Source organism: Crocodylus porosus, unplaced genomic scaffold (genome assembly GCF_001723895.1).
Source record: "Crocodylus porosus isolate Cpor-Errol unplaced genomic scaffold, CroPor_comp1, whole genome shotgun sequence".
Lineage (NCBI taxonomy): Eukaryota > Metazoa > Chordata > Crocodylia > Crocodylidae > Crocodylus > Crocodylus porosus.
Window position 1 is genome coordinate 28,855,967 of NW_017728918.1, and position 24,129 is coordinate 28,880,095.

A 24,129-nucleotide genomic window follows, 5' to 3' on the forward strand; every position below is an offset into this window, starting at 1 on the left:
ATCCAGTATGGAAGTTCAGTAATAGAGACTAAAATATTTCAATGTGGGTATATACAAAGCTTTTAAAAGATCTGCACGTACCTGTGTTCTGTGCCAAATAACAGATGCCCTGGAATGACCTAACTTGTTTCGACAAGGTCCTTTATCATAATGTATAAGGAGGAAATCATCCTAAAAACATTCAACAGAAAATGTTATCAATTAGTAGAGACTCAGTTAAGAAGAATTTGTTCCTTCAATAAAATATTCCCACTCTCAGAAGCAGCAACAGGTTCTATTCTCAGTAGGAAATAAATCTGGGTTCTGGAAAAGTGGCTATAGAAATGCTAATATTTTTCCAAGAGCATTGCTGAAAATTCAGCATCATAATAAAGTAGCCTGGTTTTCAAAGATACATAGCATCTGCAGTGGGAATCACTGGGATTTGTTAGTACTCATTATTTCTGGAAAAATCCAAGATGTCTATTTAAAATGCTGATAGATGGAATTTACACAACAGAATTTGAAGAGAAAAGGGAAAAGAACTTTCCTGCTCCTTGGATGCCATGCTTCAAAACACAGCCCTTATACTGCTGCTCAAAAAAGAAAGAAAAAAAACAAATATCTATACAGTTCGATGGGAGAAATGCCCATCTTCCAGTTCTGCATGTATCATGTTTCCGTACAAGCAATTTACCAGACTAGGCACTTTTCAGATCACTACAGCAGTGCCAATGAATAAAAGCTTATTGATAAGGCCTTGGTACATGACAATTTCAGGATTTACAGTATTCAGAGTACATTTTTGGGATATGAAATATTTCTTTTTAAGTTTGTTATCTATGCTTTGAAATAAATGTTTCTATACGTAAGCCAAGGAAATGGCCACAATAAGATATGGTTTTAAAAAAGTTTAAAGCCATTACAACAAGCAGATAAAGAGTTAAAGTTTATCTTCTAAGGCAAGCTAGCAGAATATTACTGGTTTTCACATACAGCAGGCTTAGGAAACAAGTTTCTTAAAAAAATATCACTAATGAATTTCTACACTATAATCAAGGTTGGTATCCTGCACAACACTATATATAGAGTTCCTTCCTTATTACATGTCGTGATGCCTTGCACAACTAAAAATAATGCAAATACAATCATTCTGCATTTTGTAGACTGAAAGTACTTTGGGAAGGAGTTGCCTCCTTTCTGTGCACTGTACCGTACTGAATACAAAGTGAGAAACAAATTAAGAGACAGCAAATGAATCGTTTCCATCAGGTGTCATGTTATTTCAGCTTCTTTCTCTCTCGATTGTTCAAAGAGGTAACATAAGATAAAGGGCTAAAACTTATTTTACTTCATGCACCTAAGTGGCATTTATGTAACTGCAGTTTCTGACTTTTAGGCAGTTTGGGATTCTGTGAAGTTACATTCATCCTGCATTTCCCTTCTGAACATGATCAGCAGGCTGCAGTTTGGCTGCAAAAGTGTCTGGGCAAAATAAAGTGCATGTGCTAGATACACACATGATGCCTGAGAAGTCCTCAGGGCCCCTGAAACTCAGGGGCCCTGCTCCCATTGTAGTAGAAACTACCCATAGCCGTTTATGAGTCAGAGAGAAGTAGGGCTGGAAGGGACCTCCAGAGGTGATCTACTCCAACCCCCCCGCCTGAGGCAGGAACATCCATATGCAAACCGTCACAGACGAGGTATAATCTAAACTCTACATAAGACTACCATTAACTCTGACAACACAGACCTAGCACCCTCACCTGCCACAGGTAAAGCTGGGGAACCATGGCAGCTAATATCCTGCTTCTATGAAACATTATCAATATACGCTCAAGAGATCTTAAGTAGAGCAAATATTGAGGCTCCAAAGCATTCAGAAGGCAGAGTGGGGAAGAGCCAGACAGACTTAGTGATGTTAGTACTATTCATTAATAGGCCAGTTTTAATACAAAGCAAGGTACTTCTAAGCCTGTAATAGCCACCTAAGCCCACAGCATCTACTCACGTCAAGAGATTCCAGACAGTACCAGCAAAAGGCATGTTTGCAGTTTTTACACATCATTTGGGCACAACCTTCATCTCGCTCAATATAAACTTTGCACTTTGGACAGCGTTTGATTGGAGCATCGTCTTCTTCCATTTTGAAAACAGAACTGTGGGGGACATTGGAGGATATCTGTAAGTTAGGTATCCTTGTGTGTTTGCAATGGAAATTCTATGAGCATGAAGTAGGAACAAACAAACAGACAGACATGTCAAGTTTACATATAGAGTATCAGGAATTTTAAAACTTTTTTCCAGCAACCTGAATGGATCTAGTAAAGCTGTTAAATCTTGACAATGGCAACAAAATAGCTAGGTGTGCAAGAGATGAACAGGGGAACACGGTCTCCCTTCTTTGGCATCAATCAGACCAGCCCAGAATCAGAATTTCCATCCAAGTGCCTTGTTCCTTCTCTAATTTCTTGTGTGGGGAAACAGAATGCTATTATATCCTTTACCAGCAGACTGTAAATATCCCATGATCCAAGTGATGGTCTCTGGGAGAAGGGCTTCTATGAAGAAGGCAGTTAAGGGGAAAGGGAGAGACAGAGCAAGTCACAAAAGGACTTTGGTGTGGGAATGCTAAGTGTTTCCATTACAGAAATGTAGATATCTGGCTTGAGGAATGGAAATCACAAACGTGAGTTAGGCAACTACACTTTAAGGAGGGAGACTGGCCCACTGAGTGCTGGCATTTACAATGTTTAGTATACTAAACAGGGGGATGCCTACAACAACCAACAGGAAGCACAGTAGACAGGTATTAATTTACAATATCAGCTCTCTCCCAGGGTTCTGCAAAGGTTTCTGCATTTTATGTAATATTTAATGCAAAATGCATAGGCTATCACAGGACCAGGGACCAGAATGCAGGACTACCTCCCTCTGAGGGGAGTGTGCTCCTCCCTGGGTTATAGAGTTAAGACTTCTCTTGCTTGTTCTCTCTCTGGTCCTGTAACTCTTGCATTCCCTTCCATGGAGTTGATTACCCCCAGGAAGGCTGGAGAATACTGCCATACCAGCTGAGCTTACAGCCTGGTGGTTAGAATGCTCCAAATTAGCTACCATCCAATATGGATGTGATGACGACATCAACAGAATTTGCTGCTGGTAGCCATGCTCATCCAACCAATGGGCCTTGGACCCCACACAGTCCCTCTGTGCCACTAAGTGGTACCACCTTCTCCACAATTGTGGTGCTGAGTCAGCAGAGGAGCCACCACACCCTTAATGTTATACACACAGTGTTTCAAAAGATACTTGCTACAGCTGCGTGAAAAATACCTTGAACAAACAGGAAAAAAAGTGGCCCTTGATTGAAGGTGGATTTATATTCCTCTCATTTATGCATGAATTTGATCTAGGTCGATATACCCAATAAAATAACACTGTACCTTGTTTCTCCTGGAAGGAAGGAAACTGGCATATTCTCTTGACAGCCTTGTCCTGGATGCCAGTTAGATTTGCAAGAAGAGCAAAATTCTATATCACAAGCTTTGCATTGGACCAACTGGGGATTCTTAGGCCCCGATTCTTGTAGTTGGCAAACTGCCTGGCATGTAGAAGAGGGACACCAAGTCCGACATGGGTCCAAAAGCACTTCTGCAAAGAACCAGAACAGAACCAAAGTAAATCACAGCTGCAAAATAGTCTTTAAATTGCAAAATACTATACTCTGCTTATCAAACCAGATGGAAAAGGGTCACTTTTGCAAAAGTGGTTTCTTGTTTAGTGCATCCAAACAGACACACATAAGGACTTGCTGCAAGTGAGCATCAAAGCAATGTAAATCAAACTTATCCCTTTACTGAGGCACAGCTTTACTAACTCTAGGCCTAATGTGAAGACCACTGAGCTCAATGAAAAGATTCCCACCTACTTCAGGTACTTTTACCAAAAGAGAAGCTTTCTTCCAAGTTCTCTCACACCATTAGCTGTCCAAAAACATATTCCTTCTCCCTGAGTAGCAATCAGATTTTATATTCAGATTATGCTTAACATGGCACATCTTAGCACAAGTTAGCTAGTACTAACTCATCAAGAGTTACCTGGCACTTTGTGCAAGGTTCCAACATTTGAGTTTATGGCAGCACTCCAGAAGAGCCAGAATCCAGGGTACTGCCATCCTATATAGCAGCACTATGCTATACATGTAAATCTGCACATTGCCAGGAAAATTTCTCTTCTTGGTAACAGAGCAATATAATACATAACAATTTTCTTTTTGTGTCTCATTCCTGGAATGCGGTAAATGGCAATATGAGGGCAAAAGCAGAAACAATTCAAGCTTTGTTCTACTGACACAGCATGTAAAGCTACAACAGTACTGTATAAACATATACAGGACTAAATTTTGATCTGTGGCACTGGGATCAGTCTGGAGAAATACTACTCCCACAGAGCTGGAAGCCAGATAGGAGAAATGAAGTAATGGCTACTGTTGCATACTGTACCTCTTTCAAACTGTAGCTTCTTATACCTTTGCATGATTTCTGACGCAACCATACACTCAATCTGTTAAAATAAATAAATAAAAAGACATTAAAATAAGGACAAAAATAATCCAAGGCATTTTAAATGGATGGAGACACAATATTTTGATCTTTACAGAACCATTAAATGTATGTCAGCAATAAAAGACAGTAATATTCTGAATGAGATGAACTGAAACGTATTAGAACCAATCTGCAGTAAAACTTACCTCATTTTCTTGTAGATGACCTCGCTTTGGGCAGGCAGCATCTGGGCAACTAATTGCTGTTTCCAGACCTTCTCTGATCAGAAGCTCTACATACTGCTTCAGGCACTGTAAGAAAGCCAAAGGAGGCATAACAATTCTCCAAATATAAATTATTCTACATATCTTTAATACTTTTCCTTTATTTTTCTGAACAACAGACATTATGCGATAAATAAGGGGCAGGAACTACTCCTCCTAAAATCTATTTCCATAGTCTATATACCAGAAAACTCTGCTTCAATTAAAAATTATGCAATAGATAAGAGGTACATAATAACCAAGGGAAAAGCAAAGTGGAGAGCTAGGAAAATAGAGATAAAATTAGATTAACCAGTCTCCATAATTCCCTCAATGTTGTATCACTGGAAACCACAACACAACTCAGTAAGCAGTAGTTACCCATAAGCACGCATCTGTCAAGTACAACAGCAAAGGGAAAAAGGGAGTGCATCTTGTTTTCCATTTTTAGAAAATAACCACTTGAACTCCACAGTGGAAGAAGCAAATTATTCTCAGTAGGAAATAAAATGCCAAAATCAGGACTCTCAAAAGAAGTATTGTTTCTGTAGGGACTTCTTAATAATAAATAATAGGGCATGGACGGGGCAATTCTCTCCCTGAAGCACCCCCCTAATGCTTTATATGTAAAGCATAACTGAAAACATAGCCTCCAAGAGACCAGCACACAGCACAATTCACACCAATGCGAGGGAGGAAGTGTAACGCTTTAGGCCAAGGACAGGAAGGGCACACCAGGTTGATAAGGCACCACAAAGTGATCAGATTAAGGAGATACCAACGAACCAGAACAGCATCTTAGTTGCTGTTTTATTTAAACAAGACCTCACACATGCAAGATGGCACGCTGCCTCAAGTGCCATTGTCCACTGCCAGCATCTTCTTTCGTGAGGTGACTGCTAATCAGCCAGTTGCAGAGATAATAGTAGCCAAGCTTCAAAGTGCTCTATTACCAACAGTGGGACTACAGGAATAGTGCAGCTCACCTCATCCCCACACTGCTCCAAACTGAGCAGAGACCTACTATCACACTTAGGAATTACAGCAGTCACTGTCGGGTGGAGATGGAGTAGACAGTGAGGTTCAAAACCAAATATTAAGAGAAGCAACAAGATGGAAAGAAATATTGGAAAGGTTGTTGGATATTACCTTATATCTTGCTTCAAGAGGTTTAGCATCCCAAGGAGATGATCTGACAGGTGACCCACACAATGACAACTTTCTTGGAACTCTTGAGTTAATAGCTCATTAGGACAGCATCACTTGTGACCATTTGGCCAAAGTCAAACAGAAGCAAACAGAGGGCAAAATGATGCAAGGACAAGCTCATTATTTCTCATGGAAGAGTCTGAATGAGTTTATTGAATTATGTGGTAAGAGTGTGCAGAAGTCCATCCTTGCAGAGAGAGAAAAGTCCATTTATTATTCTATCATATGTGATGCTACTCCTGATGTCTCTCACCAAGAACACCATGTGTTGATAGTCCAATTTATAGTCCACAACAATGACACTGGTACAATTAACAGTGAAAAAGGTTTTTTGAGTTTATCAGCTTTGATTAAAAAAAATGGAGAACAGATAGATGAAATGCTAATTGCCTGCTTGAAGTGTCATAACATTCCTCTTGATGACTGGAGAGGTCAACTTTTTGATAATGGCTCTAATATGTCAGAGAAGATAAAAGGTGTTCAGGCCTGCATTATATTGAAAAATAAACTTGCTGTGTATTCTTCTTGTGCTTTCTATTCACTAAAATTTATAAAGAGTTAATGCTGCAGCAACACGTACTGAAACATTAACATTTTTTGGTGGTGTGCAGCAACTTTGTGTTTTTCAGTGCTAGCCCTGTGAGGTGGAAGATTATAACAGGTAAGTTATACTGCTCACTCCACTTTGCCAGACACACGCTGGAGTCCACGTGCTGATGCTATCTGTGCACTCACAAAGCATCTTCCAGGTATTCTGGAAGCACTGGAACATGCTCTTTGACACACAAATCTCAATCACAACTGGAAACACTGAAAAGGTACTTCAGCTCATTTTCACACCTTTTGTTGGCTAGCTTCTGGTACAAGGTCCTTTCAAGTACTGATGACAGAAGCAAGATTTTACAAACCAGGGGAATCTCTCTTGAATCAGAGGCAGCTTTCATTCCTGACATTACTGAAGAAGTAAAACAACTTAAGAGATCAGTGGCCCAAAATTCTACAGGAAGCATGTCTTGTAGCAGAAGGCATGGGAATTTTGCCACAATTACCAAAGGAGAAAGGGAAGAAGCAGAAAAGATTTAACAATGACACATCTGAGGAATCATGTTCTACCATCTCTGAAAATGATCTGGAATCTTTATTCAGAAGGAATGTTTTTGATGCAACTTTGGACAACTTTATCTATGGATTAGAGTGCAAATTCAAAGCAACCAGTAACATTTGTTTTACATTCTGTTCAGTCCTAAAGTATGTGGATGAAGCTTCTAAATATCTACTTCAGAGGTATCCTACAGATCTTTCCGAGAATTTTCCTTGTGAAATGTTGCATCTGAAAATATCTTCAAATCTACTTTTGGAAACGAGTATGAACTACCCCCACTTATTTTATTAAATGAGATTTACAAAAAACAACTGCAACTAATTTTCAGTGGTCTGTAGCCATATGGATCTTTTGCACAGTGCCAGTGACTGCAGCAGAAGCTGAAAGAAGTTTCAGCAAGCTAGCACTCATCAAAAACTGCAGGCATTCTACTATGGGACAAGAATGGTTAAGCCACTTTGCTATTTTGTCTATTGAGTGTGAACTTTCAAGAGAAATCGACTTTGGAGAGATCATTCACGATTTTGCAACAAGTCATAAAAATAAAGCTTTAAAGTGAATTGGTCTATTTATAAAATGTTTGCAGCCATGTTGGGCCATTAGAACAAAAAACCCCATCAAAACATCAACTGGATAATACCATTATTAGGACCAACAACCAAAAAGTTAAAAAACAGCGAAGTAGAATGTAACTTCAGAATTAAAATAGAAAATTTTCTTTAGTGATTCATGAGATTTTATGGATGTGGGATTGTGCGTGTGTGGAAGGCGGCCTGCCTTACAAGTCTCTACTGGGCCCGAAGAAATGATGTTTGGGCCCTGATCACACCAAGAGGCTACCAAGAGTCAAGCTGCTGCTGTTAAAAAGGACACTCACTTCCATCTATGCCCATGAGAGGTTCAAACAAAGCAGAGAGCTAATGTCCTTAATAGAGGTTTCTTCAGTGCTTCCAGTCTTGAAGTCTACCTTCAGGTACAAAATAGTACATCAAATGGGAGAGTGAATTAGGGAAGCATTACTCAGAATTAAGCTAAGGGGATGGGCCCCCAGCTCTTCATTACAGGCCATAAAAGTGGCCATATTACAGGCCAGCATAGTAACAGGTAAAGCAGAGTGAAGCCAAAAGAGTGTAAAAACATAGGTCAAACTGCAAATAGCTGTCTAGTCCAACTACATCCCATCAGGTGAACAAACCATTACTGTTCTCATTATACCACTGCATATAATTCACCTGGTAATTTGTAGAATTCAGGAGAATGGATAAAAGGATTGTGGGCTCAGGACTGTGGGCACAGTTCACAATTCAAGACTCTACTCCTTTACCCTCTTCCCTGTATATACTGCATTCTTTAAGCCTGTGAACACTGTTTCTTTAGAAGAATTATTTTAAATCCCACATTAATATGTTAGCTTTTATACCTTTTGACTTGACAGTGGTAAAACTTCACTAGTGGCAAAACAACCCTGACACTTCAACACATTCTTCTGTTTAATTCTCCTTTCTTAGTTTCTTTTTCAGAAGAGACAATAACTCAGCTGCTTGGCTAAGAAAAAAAAAACACTTAATAGTTGATACTTTTGAAAGTTATAACTTTCACAGCAAGTGAGATTTTGCAGACAATGCATGAAGGTCCATGTTCTCCCCTTTGCCTGTACAAAGGCAATGAAAGTGAGCATTCGGTTCTATCTTGGCTCCCAGAACGTTTCCGATCTAGCCCATTGTGCCCCGCAGAAGGAAAGGAGTCGCTTACAGGGTAAGGCTGGCAGTTCTCACAGAAGGTTGAGGTCTGTCAGGACAAGGCCCTAGGCTGTAGATCGCAGCTAGCAGTAGCACCAACTGCAGCAAGAACATCAGACTAGCCATGCCATTGTCAGCTGTTACCTCTCCCCCCTACCCCCCCCATTTGTAAGTGCTGAAAGGATTAAAATGAAACTGCATACATTTTTAATGACAACATTTAGCACTTATAGAAAGCACTTTTCAACCTCAGTGTGCTTTACTGTCATTAATGATTAATTTAGCAATTCTCTTCCCAACCTGCTTGGGAGCTTTGCCAAAGCTGGTCAAACACACATTCCCCTTTCATGACAACTTCCAGGGACTGGTGTAGCTTATCCCTGTCATGTCCAATGCTCAGGGCTGTCCCCACTGGGAAGTCATTAAACTGGGCAGAGCATGGTTCAGACCTTGATCTGGACAGGGGGCAATTCAGATGAGATCCTCTGGCTGCTCGAGACTTCCCCTCCTATCCAGAATCTCCCAGGGTAAAGAAATAGAGTAGTAAAAATTATCAGTGACCTCCCTTCTCCTAAGCAGATTTCTCCTCCCATCCTTGCTTGGAAGAAGCCAGCTGTGTTTAAACTCTGAAACTTGTGGCACTGCTACCTTTTCTCTATTGGAGCAGCACAGCAAGATGTTCCAACAGGGAAAGCAATACAAGCCAGCACAGCAGGGCTGCGGGCCCAGTTTATAAGTCAAGACTCAGAAAAAAACCTCAATGACCCTGGAATGGTAAAATTAGAGGCTTTTCTTATGACACTTTTCCATAGGATCAGCTCTTCATAAATTTATGAATTAAAAAAGATCTATCAACTTTTAGGATAAGCATCTAAAATTGTCAAGTGATATTATAGTACCAGCAGCATACACTGGAAATCTAATGAAATGTGCCTACATTATTATTAAGTGGTTTCATGACACATTTGCTTAGTATCTAGGTAAAGTGAATTAGTTCAGTTAAATGAAAGAAAGGAGAGAAGCAAAAGAATGGCTGACCTTTGGCCAATTAAATGTATACAAGGATATACTTGTATATTGTAAAAAATGAATAAAAATTACTATTTCTCTGGCAAGATGACACACTGTCAAGCTACTTTACATTGTCCATTCTTTGCTGCTTGATAATCTTTGCACTGAAAAATATCACATCCTTTACTTTACAGCATTAAAGACTTTTTAGTCTGCAAAAATTCTACTTCTACAGTGAAATTGTTAAAAACAACCTATATAACTATCAGTCATATGAGAAATCCCCTATAGACGGAAGGAAATTAAGATTAGGTGCCAGTAGCTGGAATTGAATCAGAGCCCCCTTACTGATGTGGGTACTTTTATTTTGTTTACAAAATGCTGCATCAAAAGTCATTTGCAGTTCAATAAAACACAAAAAAGTGGCATACATGAAGCAAAATTATGCGTAATCACTGTTATACTGGTTATACAAACACATTTCTATGTTTGTACTGCACCAAGCACAATGGGTCCAAATCTATGCGTTCTCTCTTAAAAGCTCCAATATTTTTCAAAAATTAACTCTTCAGTCTGAATTAAGGAAAATTGGAGGGAGTTTTACACTTGGACTTTAATTTGGAACATGAACTTGTTAGTTCATAAACGTATTATATGGCTCAGAAAGAGGCATCTCTGCATCTCTGCTTCAAGAAGGCAGTTTGAAAAAAGATGAATGCATCTTCAAAATTTTGTCCATCTTATCATAATTGTGTACTTACTGCATGGTGCCCCTTCGAGGCAGTGTTAACTATGCCTATCCATGGTGTAGTATTTCTTTTACATTGACTCTCAACTTTGAATCAGCTGAGCTTGGAGGATAAATTGCAAATGCTGCTGTAACGGCAGAGTCTTCGTATGCCTGACGAAGGGCATCTGTGCCCAAAAGCTTGCAAAGAATTTTTTTTCCAACTATTCAGTTGGTCCAATAAAAGGTATCACATCTACCCAAAGAACCTTGCCTGCGTATGTCCTTAGACCAACACTGCTACAACCAACAGCTGTAATAGTTTTACACTGAAATTACCGATATCTGCCCTGAACCTTTAAAAAAAAAAACTGTATTAAACTGGGAGTTATTTGGGAATTTCTATTTGTTCTCTTCCTGCCATTTTAGACACTTCTATAAATGAGTACTCAAGAACTGCAAAGCAAATGTTACCATGTCATACTGCTACCTACTGACAAACCTGTACTAACAATTATTTTAAATCCATCTTGTACAGCCAGGTTCACAAATACACTCTAGCTGATTTAATATCCTATGGAACAGTACAACACGGCCAATGCATGGGATAGCCATTACTCACTCAGCTCCTGGCTTGAACATGTCTATGTCTGCATATGGGTATCTTCCCCCACCTTGTCCCCACCCCCATCTCACAACAGTCCCCCACATTTTCCTGCACAGTGCCTTTGTCCTCTCTTTCAGGCAATCTGGGGGATCTCATCTCATGTAGCACTAGAGATTTAAACTTGACTGTAGAAGCCCATTTGATCTTTGATTTTTTGTACATCTGTTCTCAGGAGCTCTCTCTCAAAAGACACTCAATTTCCCAGCCGAGTCTCCACACTTACGACTGCAGAGAGAACCATTTTTTCCATTTTTCAAGTTGCTGGAGGCAACATTGAAAGCTAAGCCTTGGGTCTTCTAGCCAAGCTGAAGAGTCTGCAACAGAGGATTCTGCAACAAAAAGGGCAATTTTATTTTCATAGGCAGCCAGAGCTGCACCTTTGCAAACCTCCTTACACTTGTCTTAGAAGCAGACTTCATCATGTTACTAGAGCACTTACATTTCAAAGGCACTTGACATTGGTTTCCTTCTCCTAGAAAGCTCATTTTAAAACAGCAACCATAATATGCACTCTGGTAGCTCACAAATAATTTAAAGAGAAGGATCATTACTTTCCTGAGATCAATTTGGACAGTTTATTCCATCAAATTTAGTACAGAGCAATATAGATGAAAAAATGCTTTAAAAAAAAGACATGCAGGTTAAGATTTTATGCCATAATTCACCTAAGCCTTTACTCCTTCATACTTCACTTGTTTAGGTATGCTTATGTAAATTCCTTATGCATCAAGTATAGCACTGTAAATACATTTGTGATGCCCATTTGTGTACTCCTAATTTGCACTTAAAACAACCATTATTTGGACAAAGTCTTAGGACAAGAATTTTTTTTTTTTTTTTTTTTACCTACAGTAAAGCTGTATTTTCACTGTGCATGCAGCACCATTATTGACTGATGTTTGTACAGTTTACATTACAAAACACGATTGCCTTGCATTCATCTCCCTAACATAACCTATTATACAACATAAATAAAACCACAACCCCTAAAAGTCAAATGTCATTCTTTCTTTCAGACCATAGTGAAAGCTTTCTGTAAATTTATTCTTAGAAAAAGAGAGGCACTAATAAGCAAGTCTGTTTCTTGTCCCAGCAGTGGCAGGACTGACAATGCCCTTGTCCCTCTTTTTTACCTGTGGTAAGTGAAGGCATTTTTTATTTTTCCGGGACTCTGTCTTTTAGTTGTAGATGAAGATTGCTTGTGGAGCATTAAGAATAGATGAGACCAATGTTGTCAAACTCAGCCCACCCTCCAAGCCAAACCTGGAACACAGGATTCCTTAGGCCAGGGCTCCCATGGCTGTACAGCAAGTGACAATGGTTAAAACAGCCAATTTGCTACCAGTCTTATTTGTTCATTTTTTCTCTTAACCTTTCTGAAATTTTCCAACTTGATCTAACATTAAAAACATGTCATTTGAAATCTATCAGGGGATGTGGAATGTCTTCTGGTGATGTCACTTTCATTTTTGGAAGAAAAAAATAGACAGTTAATATTTACTGTCCATTACTCTCTCTTCACAGCTGCTGTGTGGATTTAGATTTATAGAAGCCTGTCAAAATGTGGGTTTCTGACCCACACTAATACAGGAGCTTTAAATACCAAGTCACATGGAAGCTTTAAAAAGACTTAATGCAGTTGGTAAAAGCCAAAACCGCCAGAGAAATGCAGATTCAAGTATCTTTCACTCTATAATTTAATTTATTTTCCACAATTTTAAATATATCCAAGAGATGGCACTGAGCCACTATCCCTCCCAAAACTGTGTGTGTACTGCAGGAAAATCAACACAGGCTTCTCTCCGTGAAATATGAAAGATTCCCTTTTGAGAGGAAGGGAAGAAAGAGAAAGTATTATGAAGCTCTATTTTAAAGTAAAGAAACAAAGTCAACATTAACCATGCCAGTAAACACCAGTCAAGCGTTTTAGTGTAGCACATTACTTGGAACTACAACTATACCGTGTGCAGACCATCGTTAATGAAAATGCCACAGACACCTCTTGGGTTTTCTTCAGGGAAGAACTTCAGTATTTCTATAACTACAAGGATGCGCTTGACTGGCTTCTGAATTCTTAAATGAGGGCCTTTTCAAAGTAGAAATTAGTGAGCCTGCAGTTACATGGGCAAGAAAGAAGTCAATGCTGAAACAGGAAGGGAAGTTCAAAAACTGGGTAAGATTAAATGGTTTAAATGAAGTAATTAACTACTGGAACAACCTATCAAGAATACAGCAAATTTCCCATCAGCTGGAGTCTTTAAATCAAGGCTCAATGCCTTTCTAAAAATATATGCTGTAGCACCACCACAGCTTGCTTTGCTAGGTTCAGAAATTGCTAGCTGATATTTTATGGTCTGTGTTATGAGGGAGGTCAGACTGGATGATCTCTAGTGGTCCCTTCTAGCCTTCAAATTCAGTGAGAGAATGAAACCTGAGAAGTCACAAGGCCCCCAGAGCACTTTCTATTTAGCTTACTGTTGCTACAAATCTATTTGCTAGCATCGTACATAGTTTTTTTTTTTCTGGTAAATGAATGCTAGACAGATGCTCAGGACTACAGTGATGGGATTAGACAAACAGAAATGAGAAATGTTACAGATGCACAATGTTACCCTTTTCAGCAGTGATGTTTTACAAAAATTGTGTAGGTTTTTCTATGAAAGATGGCCAGGTCTTTCCAGAACTATCATTCAGCGTATTTTGTTGTACAGCCTTAAAATGTAGTAATTTGGGGAGAAGTAATTCCTTTCTACAATGACTCAGCAATGCTGGTAGAGACAAGCAGATAGTCAAACACTGATCTTCACATCAACTTGCCAGTATCAACTCTGCAGTAAGCTCAGCAGATGAAGCAGTTAAACTAACAGGCAGTTTTACCCACAGCCCTAGCAGACCAGAAAAACTGCCCACCTTTTTTGACCAAAGGGTAGACTTGGAGAGTCCTACGTAGAGGGGTTGGGCATTTGTCAACAAAATAGTTTTCCATCAAATACCAAATTTGTTGAAGCCAAAACATTTTGTTTGAAGGTACAGTAGAACCTGTATCTGGATGGTTCAAAACCCACTTAATTCACAGTGTGTTGCTTAATTAAAGATGAGCTACTCAGTTGCCTGCCATGGTTTTTTTCTTAAAAAGGTGCTGCTACTTCAATCATGTGTGGTCCCAATGTTGAGAAAGGATCCACACCAAGCCACTGGAGTACTTCAGCAGTCTCACAGAGCTGTTTTTGTGGCTCCACATACATCCAAGATCTCTCACAACCCTTACTTTCACAGAGGAAAAGGAACCTAACCTATTGTACCGATTTCAGAGATTCTCAAGTTGAGGGTACCTTTGTGGTCCAAGCACTCACCTGAAATGTTGGCGCTCCAGGTTCAAGTCCCTACTCCAAAGAGTAATAAATTACTTATACCAAAAGAACAGAGGCTCCCATGGAGAGAGACCCATGCCAGAATATCTATCAAGTGGGATGTGGAGAATGGAAAAGCAGAGACGGACATGAAAGGTTTTTCACACCTGAGGTGACTGCTCTAACCACTGGAGGCTGCAGGGGATTCTACCCTATGCCCCAAAACTTTGCTTATTCAGCTCCAGGGGTATGCAATTCATTTCCAAAGCATGAATACAGAACGGTAGGCTTATTTGAATTTAAGCTTCTTTCAAATCCACTAGCACTATATGGCCCTTTTGCATAAAACTGTAATTGTAATGCTGCCCATGTATCTTCTGTTCAGGAATCAGAGAAAGAGTGTGATTGACTTTAAAAAGCTCTAATATATTTTTACAGGCCTCTTCTTTGAAAAAAGGACTATTTTCAAAGGAAACTTCATTTCTGCCACTAATGAGCCACCTAGCAACAGCCATAATTATTTAAGAATTCTTGTGGGTGATATCTTTTATTGGTCCAACTGTTTGGTTGGTATAAACAACTATTTCTTTTTATAAAGAACTTGGCACACAAACTTTGCTCTTATAAATATTCGCTAGAAAGAGCACCAAACTGTTCTTAGCAAGTACTGTTTAAAACAGCCACTTGGTTGTCAAGACAAATAAAGAATCACATGCACTATTACATCAACCCATTCCAATATCTTCTAACATACAACTGTTAGTAATGTGCTGTAGAAAGAAAACATCATAGGCCAAATCCAGGTCTCTCGAAAATTTCCAGCAAGTATTTTCTCAGGCGGGGTATATGCAAGGATCAGGGAGAATGGTATTATCGCGTAAGATGAAGCATGAGATCAACCATTTCAGAAGTGACAAAAGATTTGAAATATCTCCAGTCTGGGGTATTTGGTCTCAATCTCAGAAGACCCAGATCTCCTAAAAGCATAGAGTACTCAGCCCATGAAAATCAGCCAAAAATTAATACCTGCATGCCTACTCACACATCTTTTTTTTAAGAAGAAAGGTCTTGTCCAACCAGACCTCCAGCCATTATTGCACACAACAGTTTAGATTCAATCCTGAGTTCTACTGATTTCAGCTGTCAAAAGCTAGGGTTGCAAGGGCCTAGAAAAGCTGGCCCAAAGGGAGGGCCCCACTGAGAAAGATGCCACATATGAATGGAGCAATGTAATTTCAAAAGTAGATGTCATTTGCCTGTGGATGAGAGTGTAAGTAGAGAAGGAAGTATGACTATAATTCTTAGAAAGCATCCACTGGGCAGCTTTAGCTACTGAGATTTATCTGGAGCCTTAGCAACAACTTAGTGCACTGGAAGACTTCTCCTCCCATCATTCTGTGATGGGGAACTATTTCACTAATTAAAACCCTTAGTATAAGGCAAGTATGCTGATTTTGCTCCTAGTTATTCCCAATTACAGGGGCTTTTAGCCTGCATATCCAAATGATGATAGCACATACAGGTTACATAGCTGCTCTGCTCGAGCCTTATGCAGCAGGAGTACATGTGGTATATGCAGTACTGGGGATAAAGATGCTGCCTTGGTGCAATCAAGGGTACCCAGGTAACAGCCATTCTATTGCATTAAGAGACCCTTTTTCGAGTAGAGGAAGGGTTGCCCGGATTTGGCCCCAGAAGCAAGAATGCCTGTTGTGTGTAGTTTTCCTTGTCCCAAGCTCAGGGATGTGGATGTAGGAGTTCAAAAAGCAAGATGTCAAGAGAAGCCATATTAACTTCTATAGAATTAGACACGTAATAAAATTTGAAGCCAAAATATTCTGATTGATTGCTATAGAAAGCATTTGGGTGCCACTTTAAAGCCAAACAATTAGAATTAACTGAACATGAAAACAAGAGCTTGTTTCTGGTTAAAATGGCTCAAATCAATACAGGAATGGAAACAAAGACATACTGTCCTTTGCTCTTGGAAGTCCCAACCTGAATGAAGATATACTTAATGTTTCAAGGATTGATCTTTATTGACCTGTTCAGCTCAGCTGGTAAGTGTGGTCCTAATAACACTGAGATCACAGGTGTGATCCCTGGTTGGACTAGATGAGGTCCCTTCCAGCATTACTTCTCTATGAGATGCCTGCATGGTGTTTATTGCTTTTTTTTTTTTCCTGCTGAAGTGCAGATTGTGCTTCTATCTAGCCACACTCAATCAACATCTTGAACTCTCCATTTCCAAGAAATTAAAAATTATATAATGCCAAGCTATTGTTATGTTTTTAGGTCACATTATGTTATAATTAGACTAAAAGTAGTGATACAAGGCGCAGCTTCTGAATGATCTTTTTCTGGATGCTGCTGTTACAGTGTAGCTGCTGTGTCAAAGCTCCCTTCCCTATTAAGAGTCCCACTCTACTGTAAATCATGACCTCAGCTTCCCATAAAAAGAATCCAGATTTAAAAAAAAAAAAAATGTATTCTTGATTAGACATGCAAGTAAACTATATTTAATCCTGATTGGAGTTTGCCAGGAATATGAACAGTCAATTTAGTTTGTTTTTAAAACCAGCACATACTACAGGAAGGAACTCTAAAATACTCAGGAAGCAAACAAAAGAAGTTTAACACGTCTGTTGTTTTTGGAACATTTCTTTTTTTAAAAGTTGGATTAATACTTGTATTGTGCAAGAAGTAAACACTAGGAGCAAACAACCCGACTTCACTTGTCACATTCAAAGCCTAACAGAAGCAACCATCTGATTTTCACAACAGTCATGTGATGACAACGACCAATATTGACGTGCTTTGCTATGTCAAGAGTCAGGCAAAGGTAAAAGTACTGAACAGCAAATTAATGACAAAGCTGGCTCTGGAGTTTCAGAGGCAGATTCCAAGATCTAGAAGCAGGTACTTTGCTATGATTATTTTGAATTTCTTGTGGTAGCACCTAGGCACCACAGGCGAAGATCAGGACATGACTGCGTCCTGCACTAAAAACATGCCCCATTTCTACAAGTGTGTTTTATCCTCAACTCTTTGCAAGAGAAAGGTTATGTATGTTTAGTGCAAGGGCCCCTAACTCTTGTCCTCATGGTGACATCTCACTATGTCAAGCTGAAACAGAAGATTTGCTAAAAAGGGCCCAGTGAACATGAAGGGCGACTTCTAGTATATTGTCAAAAGCTAGTGGAAATGGGAAATCAGGCATGTGCCAAAATGCTCATAATTCTTGTACAAACCAGAAGAGCTTGCTCCCTGCTCCTTCAAAATAAGCAGGGTGGCTCCTCTCAGAAGGGGGGGTGGGCAACCCAGCCTTACAGCAGTGCTGGCTCAGTGTAGAAACATCTGCTACAACAGGTTTCCCCTGGCAACCACAGATAAACTAGCAACTAATTGGGAAGGAAACCAAGCTTGCGCAGTTACATCTTCACTGTTCATTGTTCAGTCGCCCTTTCTGTAGAAGCAGCAGCAGCAAAAGCTGAAGCTTTGAAACGTGGGTGAGCAAGATAATTAAATCTCTCTTTTGTCCGTCTCCCAATGCAGACACCTTGGTAGTTCTGAGTAATCCAAGCCAATCATAATGGCAGAGAAGTAGCAGCCACTGTCTGGGATCAGTTGCTAAGAGCTAAGAGTTGAAAGGAAGGGGACACTTCACTATTAACACCATTATTTTTAAGCTGCATCAACCTCAAAAAAAGGGACCAAAAATAGACAAAAGATCAACATGAATCAGGGGGGTGGTAGTTCCTTAGCTACAAGAGTGAGGCTCACAGCAATCCTGGTGAAAAGGAGCTGGTGATAGTAGGGCAGCAAATACAGCTAAGCTTCTGAAAGACAGAAGGCACAAACAGGACCAAGGACTCACTGAGGGGAGGAAGTGGGACCTGTAAGCATGCGTTTTTCGTGAGGTCTGGTTTGTGTTTTAAGCCAGCTCCTTAACAGGTGTAAAACCGACACAGCTCCAGATTCCAACAGTCTTATGCTGCTTTACAGCTGCTAAGCATCTCTCTCACTAGTCAGCGGGCACACATGCGTGCACGGGAGTCTAAGATTCCTAAAAAGGTCACCCAAAGCTACAGGAATGAGGGAATGAGGGCTACAGTTGGCAAGGAGGTTGGCCAATGGAGGTACCCATCACAAAAGTGAAACTCATCTGTGCAAGAAACTCCAGGGACTTGTCAAGGACCGTGGAAGAAAAGCACCTGATGTACAAATGGACCATCTCAAACCCTCCACTTCCTTGACCTTACTTTTACTAGTATAAGTATAAAAAACAAAAAACAAAAAAAACACTGTATAGATAACATATTTAAAATGTTCAAATATTTTTCACCACGAGAAAAGGAAAGAAGACTGACCCACTAATCTCAAAATGTTAATCAAGTCACAATATGCACTTCTACAAGGTACTCAGACAGGCACACTAAAGAAATCTGAATAGATGAGGAAAATGTAAATAAACATTCAATAGGATCTTAGCCTGAGGATATATTTTGAATAGTGGAACAGGTTACTTTCTAAACCCCTACCAGAGACAAGGGAATGCATCTTAGCTTGTATTAACTGGCTAAGTAACAGTAAAGGGGCCTCAACATGATTAATTACAGACATCTTAAAACAGGGGTGTCAAAATCCATCCCCGCCCCCTGGATCGGACGAGTGGCACAAGGATGGTCTACAGGCTGGATCAAAGCCACGGACTCCTGCCCTTCCCTCTCACACCTCTCAACAGACACAACCTGTACGTTGTGCAGATGCCAGAGCAGCTGCAACGGGTGCCACATGCCCAACCAGCATGGATCCGGACTGGCTGCTCACAGGTGCCATGCTGCATGTGGTGCCCACCCCAGCCACACTGCCCAAGGCACCTGCTCTGGAAACTGTGCTGTACATAGCACCTGCTCCAGCCACTCTGGGACCCACCCTGCACATGGTGTTTGCAGATGCCATATGCAAGATAGGTCCCCGACTGGCTGGAGCATGTGCCTGAACATGGTGCACTCCTGGAGTCTCTGGAACAGGCACTGCACGCTGTTTGCATCTCAGGTCCTGCTTGCAGGGCTGGTTTGACATGCCATGCCCCGTGTGGGTCTCCTTAGACCCAGAGGCAGCAACAGGGGACAGATGGAGAGGCTCCCTAAGCTGGATCTGGCCTGTGGGCTGTATGTTTGACCCCTGTCCTCAAAATTACAATTGGCTATGCTATGAGTGAAATACTGCCCTGGTGAAGCCAACTGGAGTCTAGAGGTTCAGAATTTTCTGTCCAACCCATTCTAGATGACACTTTTTATGGAACAGGAAGGCAACCCTGGAGAAGGAACTAAGTTATTAACGCAAGGGTTCTGGCCCTGTTGGTTTCTTACATCTGAATCTCAAGACAAAAAAAAAAAAAAATCAATGCCCTTGATCTGTTATGTGCGCACACACATACAAAAAGTTTACAAATGAACTTTATGATATTTCTTAAGAATATCCTCTAGGCTTTCCATCTGTGGATGACTTGTTTCCCCAACTAAATTAGGTGAGTACACTGTAGTGAAGACTTGCTACCCTATAAATTATTGCTACCAGTAATTTTTACTAGGAAAGTATCTCACTAAAAATGGCATTACAGTGGGTTTTTTTTAAATCTAACATTTGACTGGTCCAAAATCTGCACATAACATTATGCATTTTTACGTTTTAAAATGGTAACATCTGAGATCTGGTTTAGCTTCTAGGAAGACTGAATGGATAGCTTTCCCATGGACCAACATTCAAAAGATTAATTAACAGCATATATTCTTCCCCCCTTTCCGGCTCACTGGATATGTGTCTGTGGCTCAGATCACTACACAGCAATAGAAGCATTCCCCAGGGACTTAAAGGGAGCTCCCAGTATTGTATGTGTATTAACACTCATACTGATAAATCCCATAATGGAGTATTGTAATAATAGCCAAAAATTATGTTGGGAAATTGTAAATGTCTTTATGCCTTATCAGCAGAGTAGTGGCAAATCTACAGAGTAGTGGCAAATCTGTACCACTCAATTCACTGGCAACTCTGCCTGTAATCAAAAGAAAACAGTGCCCCCATTTTATCTTTCTGAATAGCAATGTTGTGCTATTGTGTAAGAGTCTGGAGGAGATTATCCCATTCAAGATCTTAACAACTGAACCTGTGGGGTCACAGAGGGGGTGAAGATTTCTCAATCCTATATTTCTGTTGGTGCAAATCTGCACATCGATCTAAATTCTGCTTACAGACCAACAGTGCTTCACTGAAAGATTTATTTCTAAGTAAAACAGATTTGCTCTTTGTCTGTAGATTAGAAAGTGGTCCCAGGTCTAACAGAACAAAACTGTTAAAAAGGTAGCATTTCACAATTTCATCCAATATGAAAAAATAAAATGTTTTGGCACTGATCGTTTCATCAAGTTTACTTCATACTACTTGAACAAAAAAATGGAGCTTCTCTCCTCCCCTCCCCCCAAACACATTTTTAGCAAACCACTGCATGAAATACTAAGAAAAATACAAAAATAAATACAAACAGAAAAAAAAAAAAGCGAAAGCAAACCCACACACAGTCAAACATTTCTCTGGTGCAATTTCACTGATGCTAGCAGAGTTCCAATGGATCAGCTGATTCATAGGGTATTTAAAGCTTTATCCAAATCCTGAAGTTTATAGGAATAGCTCCACTGATTACAACAGACTTTGGATTTGACCCACTGTAGCCTTCAACATCATTTGTCAAACTATAAAGCCAACAGAATAAAGATGTGTGTACAAGGCTGAATTTCTAGATCTGGCAAACAATTCAGTCTGTGTTTAGGATACATAAATTGGATTTGGCTGTGCCTCAGTTCTAACCCAATTACTAAAAACAAGAGTAATAGTATTTTCCTATTTCAGAGAGTGTTTGTGAGGATGCTATCACCAATTACATTAAAGAAAATCCTTTTTCTGATTTAGGGTGTATAACTTTTTAAAAATTCACAACTGGATCTTGCATATCTATCTTAGGGGCAACAAAGAGTGATTTTCAATTAAGCCAATTTAAAATACACTTTTGCATGCTTAATCAAACCCTCCCTACATAAACAGACAATGAAGCAATTCTTGTTTTTTTTTTAATTGGATGGACACACTGTCTGTTCCAGTCTGCTTGTATGAATGTGCTCTCTCTCTCTCTTTCTCTCACACACTACCCCCACCCCAAATTAAAATCCTATAGCAACAAACAAAGCTCTTGGGTTTGAGGTGATACCTTTTATTAGATAGTAACAACTAAATCATAGCAAAAAAATTCTTTCTTTGCAAGTTTTTGGGTCCAACACACCCTTCAACAGGCTCAGGAGAATTCAAAGATTGTAAAAGTTCTCCCCGGTAGAAAATAAACTTAATTTTGCACAGGGGAGGTAAAAAGTAGAAGTTTTTTTCCTCCGGGTTCTTCAGAGTCCTTCTGTGAGAGAGTTGCTCTGTGATATGCACATTGGGCAGAAAATTTCTTCTTTCTTGGTTAGCAATGCAGTTTATATTACTGTCACAGGGAGGAAGCAAGGGACAGACCCCGAGGGACCGGGGGGGTCCCTGGGGGCCGGAACGCACCAGGGAAGGCAAGGAAAAAGAAAAAAAGATGAAAAATCTCTTACTTGTAGCCGGAGCCACGGGAAAACCGGAAATGGCGGTGGGAACCGCGCAGGTTGTTAGCCACATTTTTTTAAAAATGCAGCCAGCTGAGGAGAGGAGCAGGAGGAGCTGGAGGGGAGAGATAAAAGATGCTGTGGGCAAGGGAGCTGGGGGAAGACCCAGAAGGTCGCCAGCAGGGAAGGTGTTCCCAGAACCCCTACTGGGGGTAAGAGGAGACAGGACTACCTCCTATGGGGCAGAAGGCTGCTTTGAAGTCCATGGCGGGGAAGACGCTAGCGACAGCACAGAGAGAGAGGAGGACGATGCACCTCACCCAGACAGAGGACTCAAGGGAGAAGATCAAAGAGAGCAGGAGGAGGAGGTGGATGACGAAGATAACCCCCGAGGAACAGGGGAGATTGGCAGAGCCCAAGATGTCAAGCCAGGTGGGACCGGTACGGATTCAGAAAGGCTCCAGGAGCGACCCCAGGTGGGGAATGAAGAGCCTAAGCAGCAGGAGGGGCTGCAGAAGACAGGCTCCAGCTGCATACAGCTGCCCAGTGGGGGGATGTAGAGGAGGCGTGACTAGAGGCACCACCACCAGTGAACACGCAGGCGGTCTGAAGAATGGAGGGGAGAACATGGTAGCCGTTAGGCTAAGGTGTACTCAGGGCAGGACCAGTTGGAAACTCTAGGGACCTGGAACTACTGGTATAGAGTGGGTTGGGAGGTCAGGAACTAAGGGGCCAGGCTGGCCCACCTTATGTAGCCAGGAGCCTCCCTGGTATTGATATTGTTCCTTTTTGTTGTTTCTTTCTGTTTCCCACTTCTGGAGGTGTTGTGAGACCCAGCACATAGAGCCCTAGCGCTGGCTCAGTTAAAAGAAGGGTGCAGTCTTAAGGGAAGCTAGACGGTCACAAGACCCAAAGGGTACAGTATAGATTTTGGGTTAAGTTGGTCCTAGTATGTATCCACTGGGAGAGCACAGGACACCAACAGTCAGAGGTCGGGCCAAAAGACATCAGCAACTCGTTGAGGCTGGGTATTAGGGCAAAGTATAGGGGAGGTTAGAGCCTCGTGGAAGACTGCCATCCAGAGGTCCAAGACGCTTGAGAACCCCAGTAGTCGGACCCCACCACTGAAGGAATACCCGAAGTCGTGGCAGGAGAGATTGGGGAAGACACTACCCTGGGGCAGGACATCCGTTCAGCAAGACCACAGGGATGGATCAATAGACAGTCTTATACATCCAAAGCCATGCGGCATGTGACCAGATGATCGAAGCCCAATGGGTACAATTACTAATCTACTTGGGGGAAAAACTTTTAAAATCTTGTAATTCTCCTCAGCCTGATAAAAGGTGTTTGGACCCAAAAGCTTCCAAATAAAGAAATATTTTTGCAGCTATCTAATTGATCTAATAAAAGTAGGGGTGCACCAGCAGAGATTTTGGGGGCTGATACTGAAAGCCAATTTTTAAGGAGGCATATCAGCCAATACCACTCTGATTTCCAATACAGCTGCATGCAGCTGGTAAGTCTGTTGTGGTGGAAGGGGGGGTGGGGAGTGGAAAGGGGGGTGGGTGCAGATCAAGACCCCTCACGGTGAGGGAGGAATGGGGCTGGGGCACAAGACAGAGCTGTGGGGGGAGTGGCTCCCGCTACTGAGCATGCCCTAGGAGGGCACAGGAGGGAGGAAGGGGGGGGCGTGTGCCCCTGGATCTTCATGGGACATGGGCAGGGTGCCCATAGCTGTGGGCTGGGGCCAAGGCTACACAGGGTTCTTCCCTGCATGGGGGGGGCAGGGGTTGCAGCCACTCCAAATTTTGCTGTAGCCCCCCATAACCTCCTTTCCCAGCACTCCTGCTGCCTGCCCTGTCTCTTTCTTAGACCTGAATCCTATAATGTTG

At 41.0% G+C, this 24,129-nt stretch overlaps 1 protein-coding gene across 1 annotated transcript in view; it reads right to left on the bottom strand.

Annotated features, from left to right (window-relative positions):
* The window catches only part of RNF144A (ring finger protein 144A), a 26,231-nt gene continuing 2,102 nt past the window's right edge, over positions 1-24,129 (bottom strand). The window contains exons 2-6 of the mRNA XM_019537426.1: positions 4,730-4,834; positions 4,482-4,542; positions 3,423-3,630; positions 1,991-2,138; positions 1-171 (exon numbers count right to left, since the gene is read on the bottom strand). Coding sequence (XP_019392971.1) covers positions 16-171; positions 1,991-2,138; positions 3,423-3,630; positions 4,482-4,542; positions 4,730-4,834 — 678 coding nt within the window. The 3' untranslated portion in view covers positions 1-15. The remainder of the gene's footprint in view (positions 172-1,990; positions 2,139-3,422; positions 3,631-4,481; positions 4,543-4,729; positions 4,835-24,129) is intronic.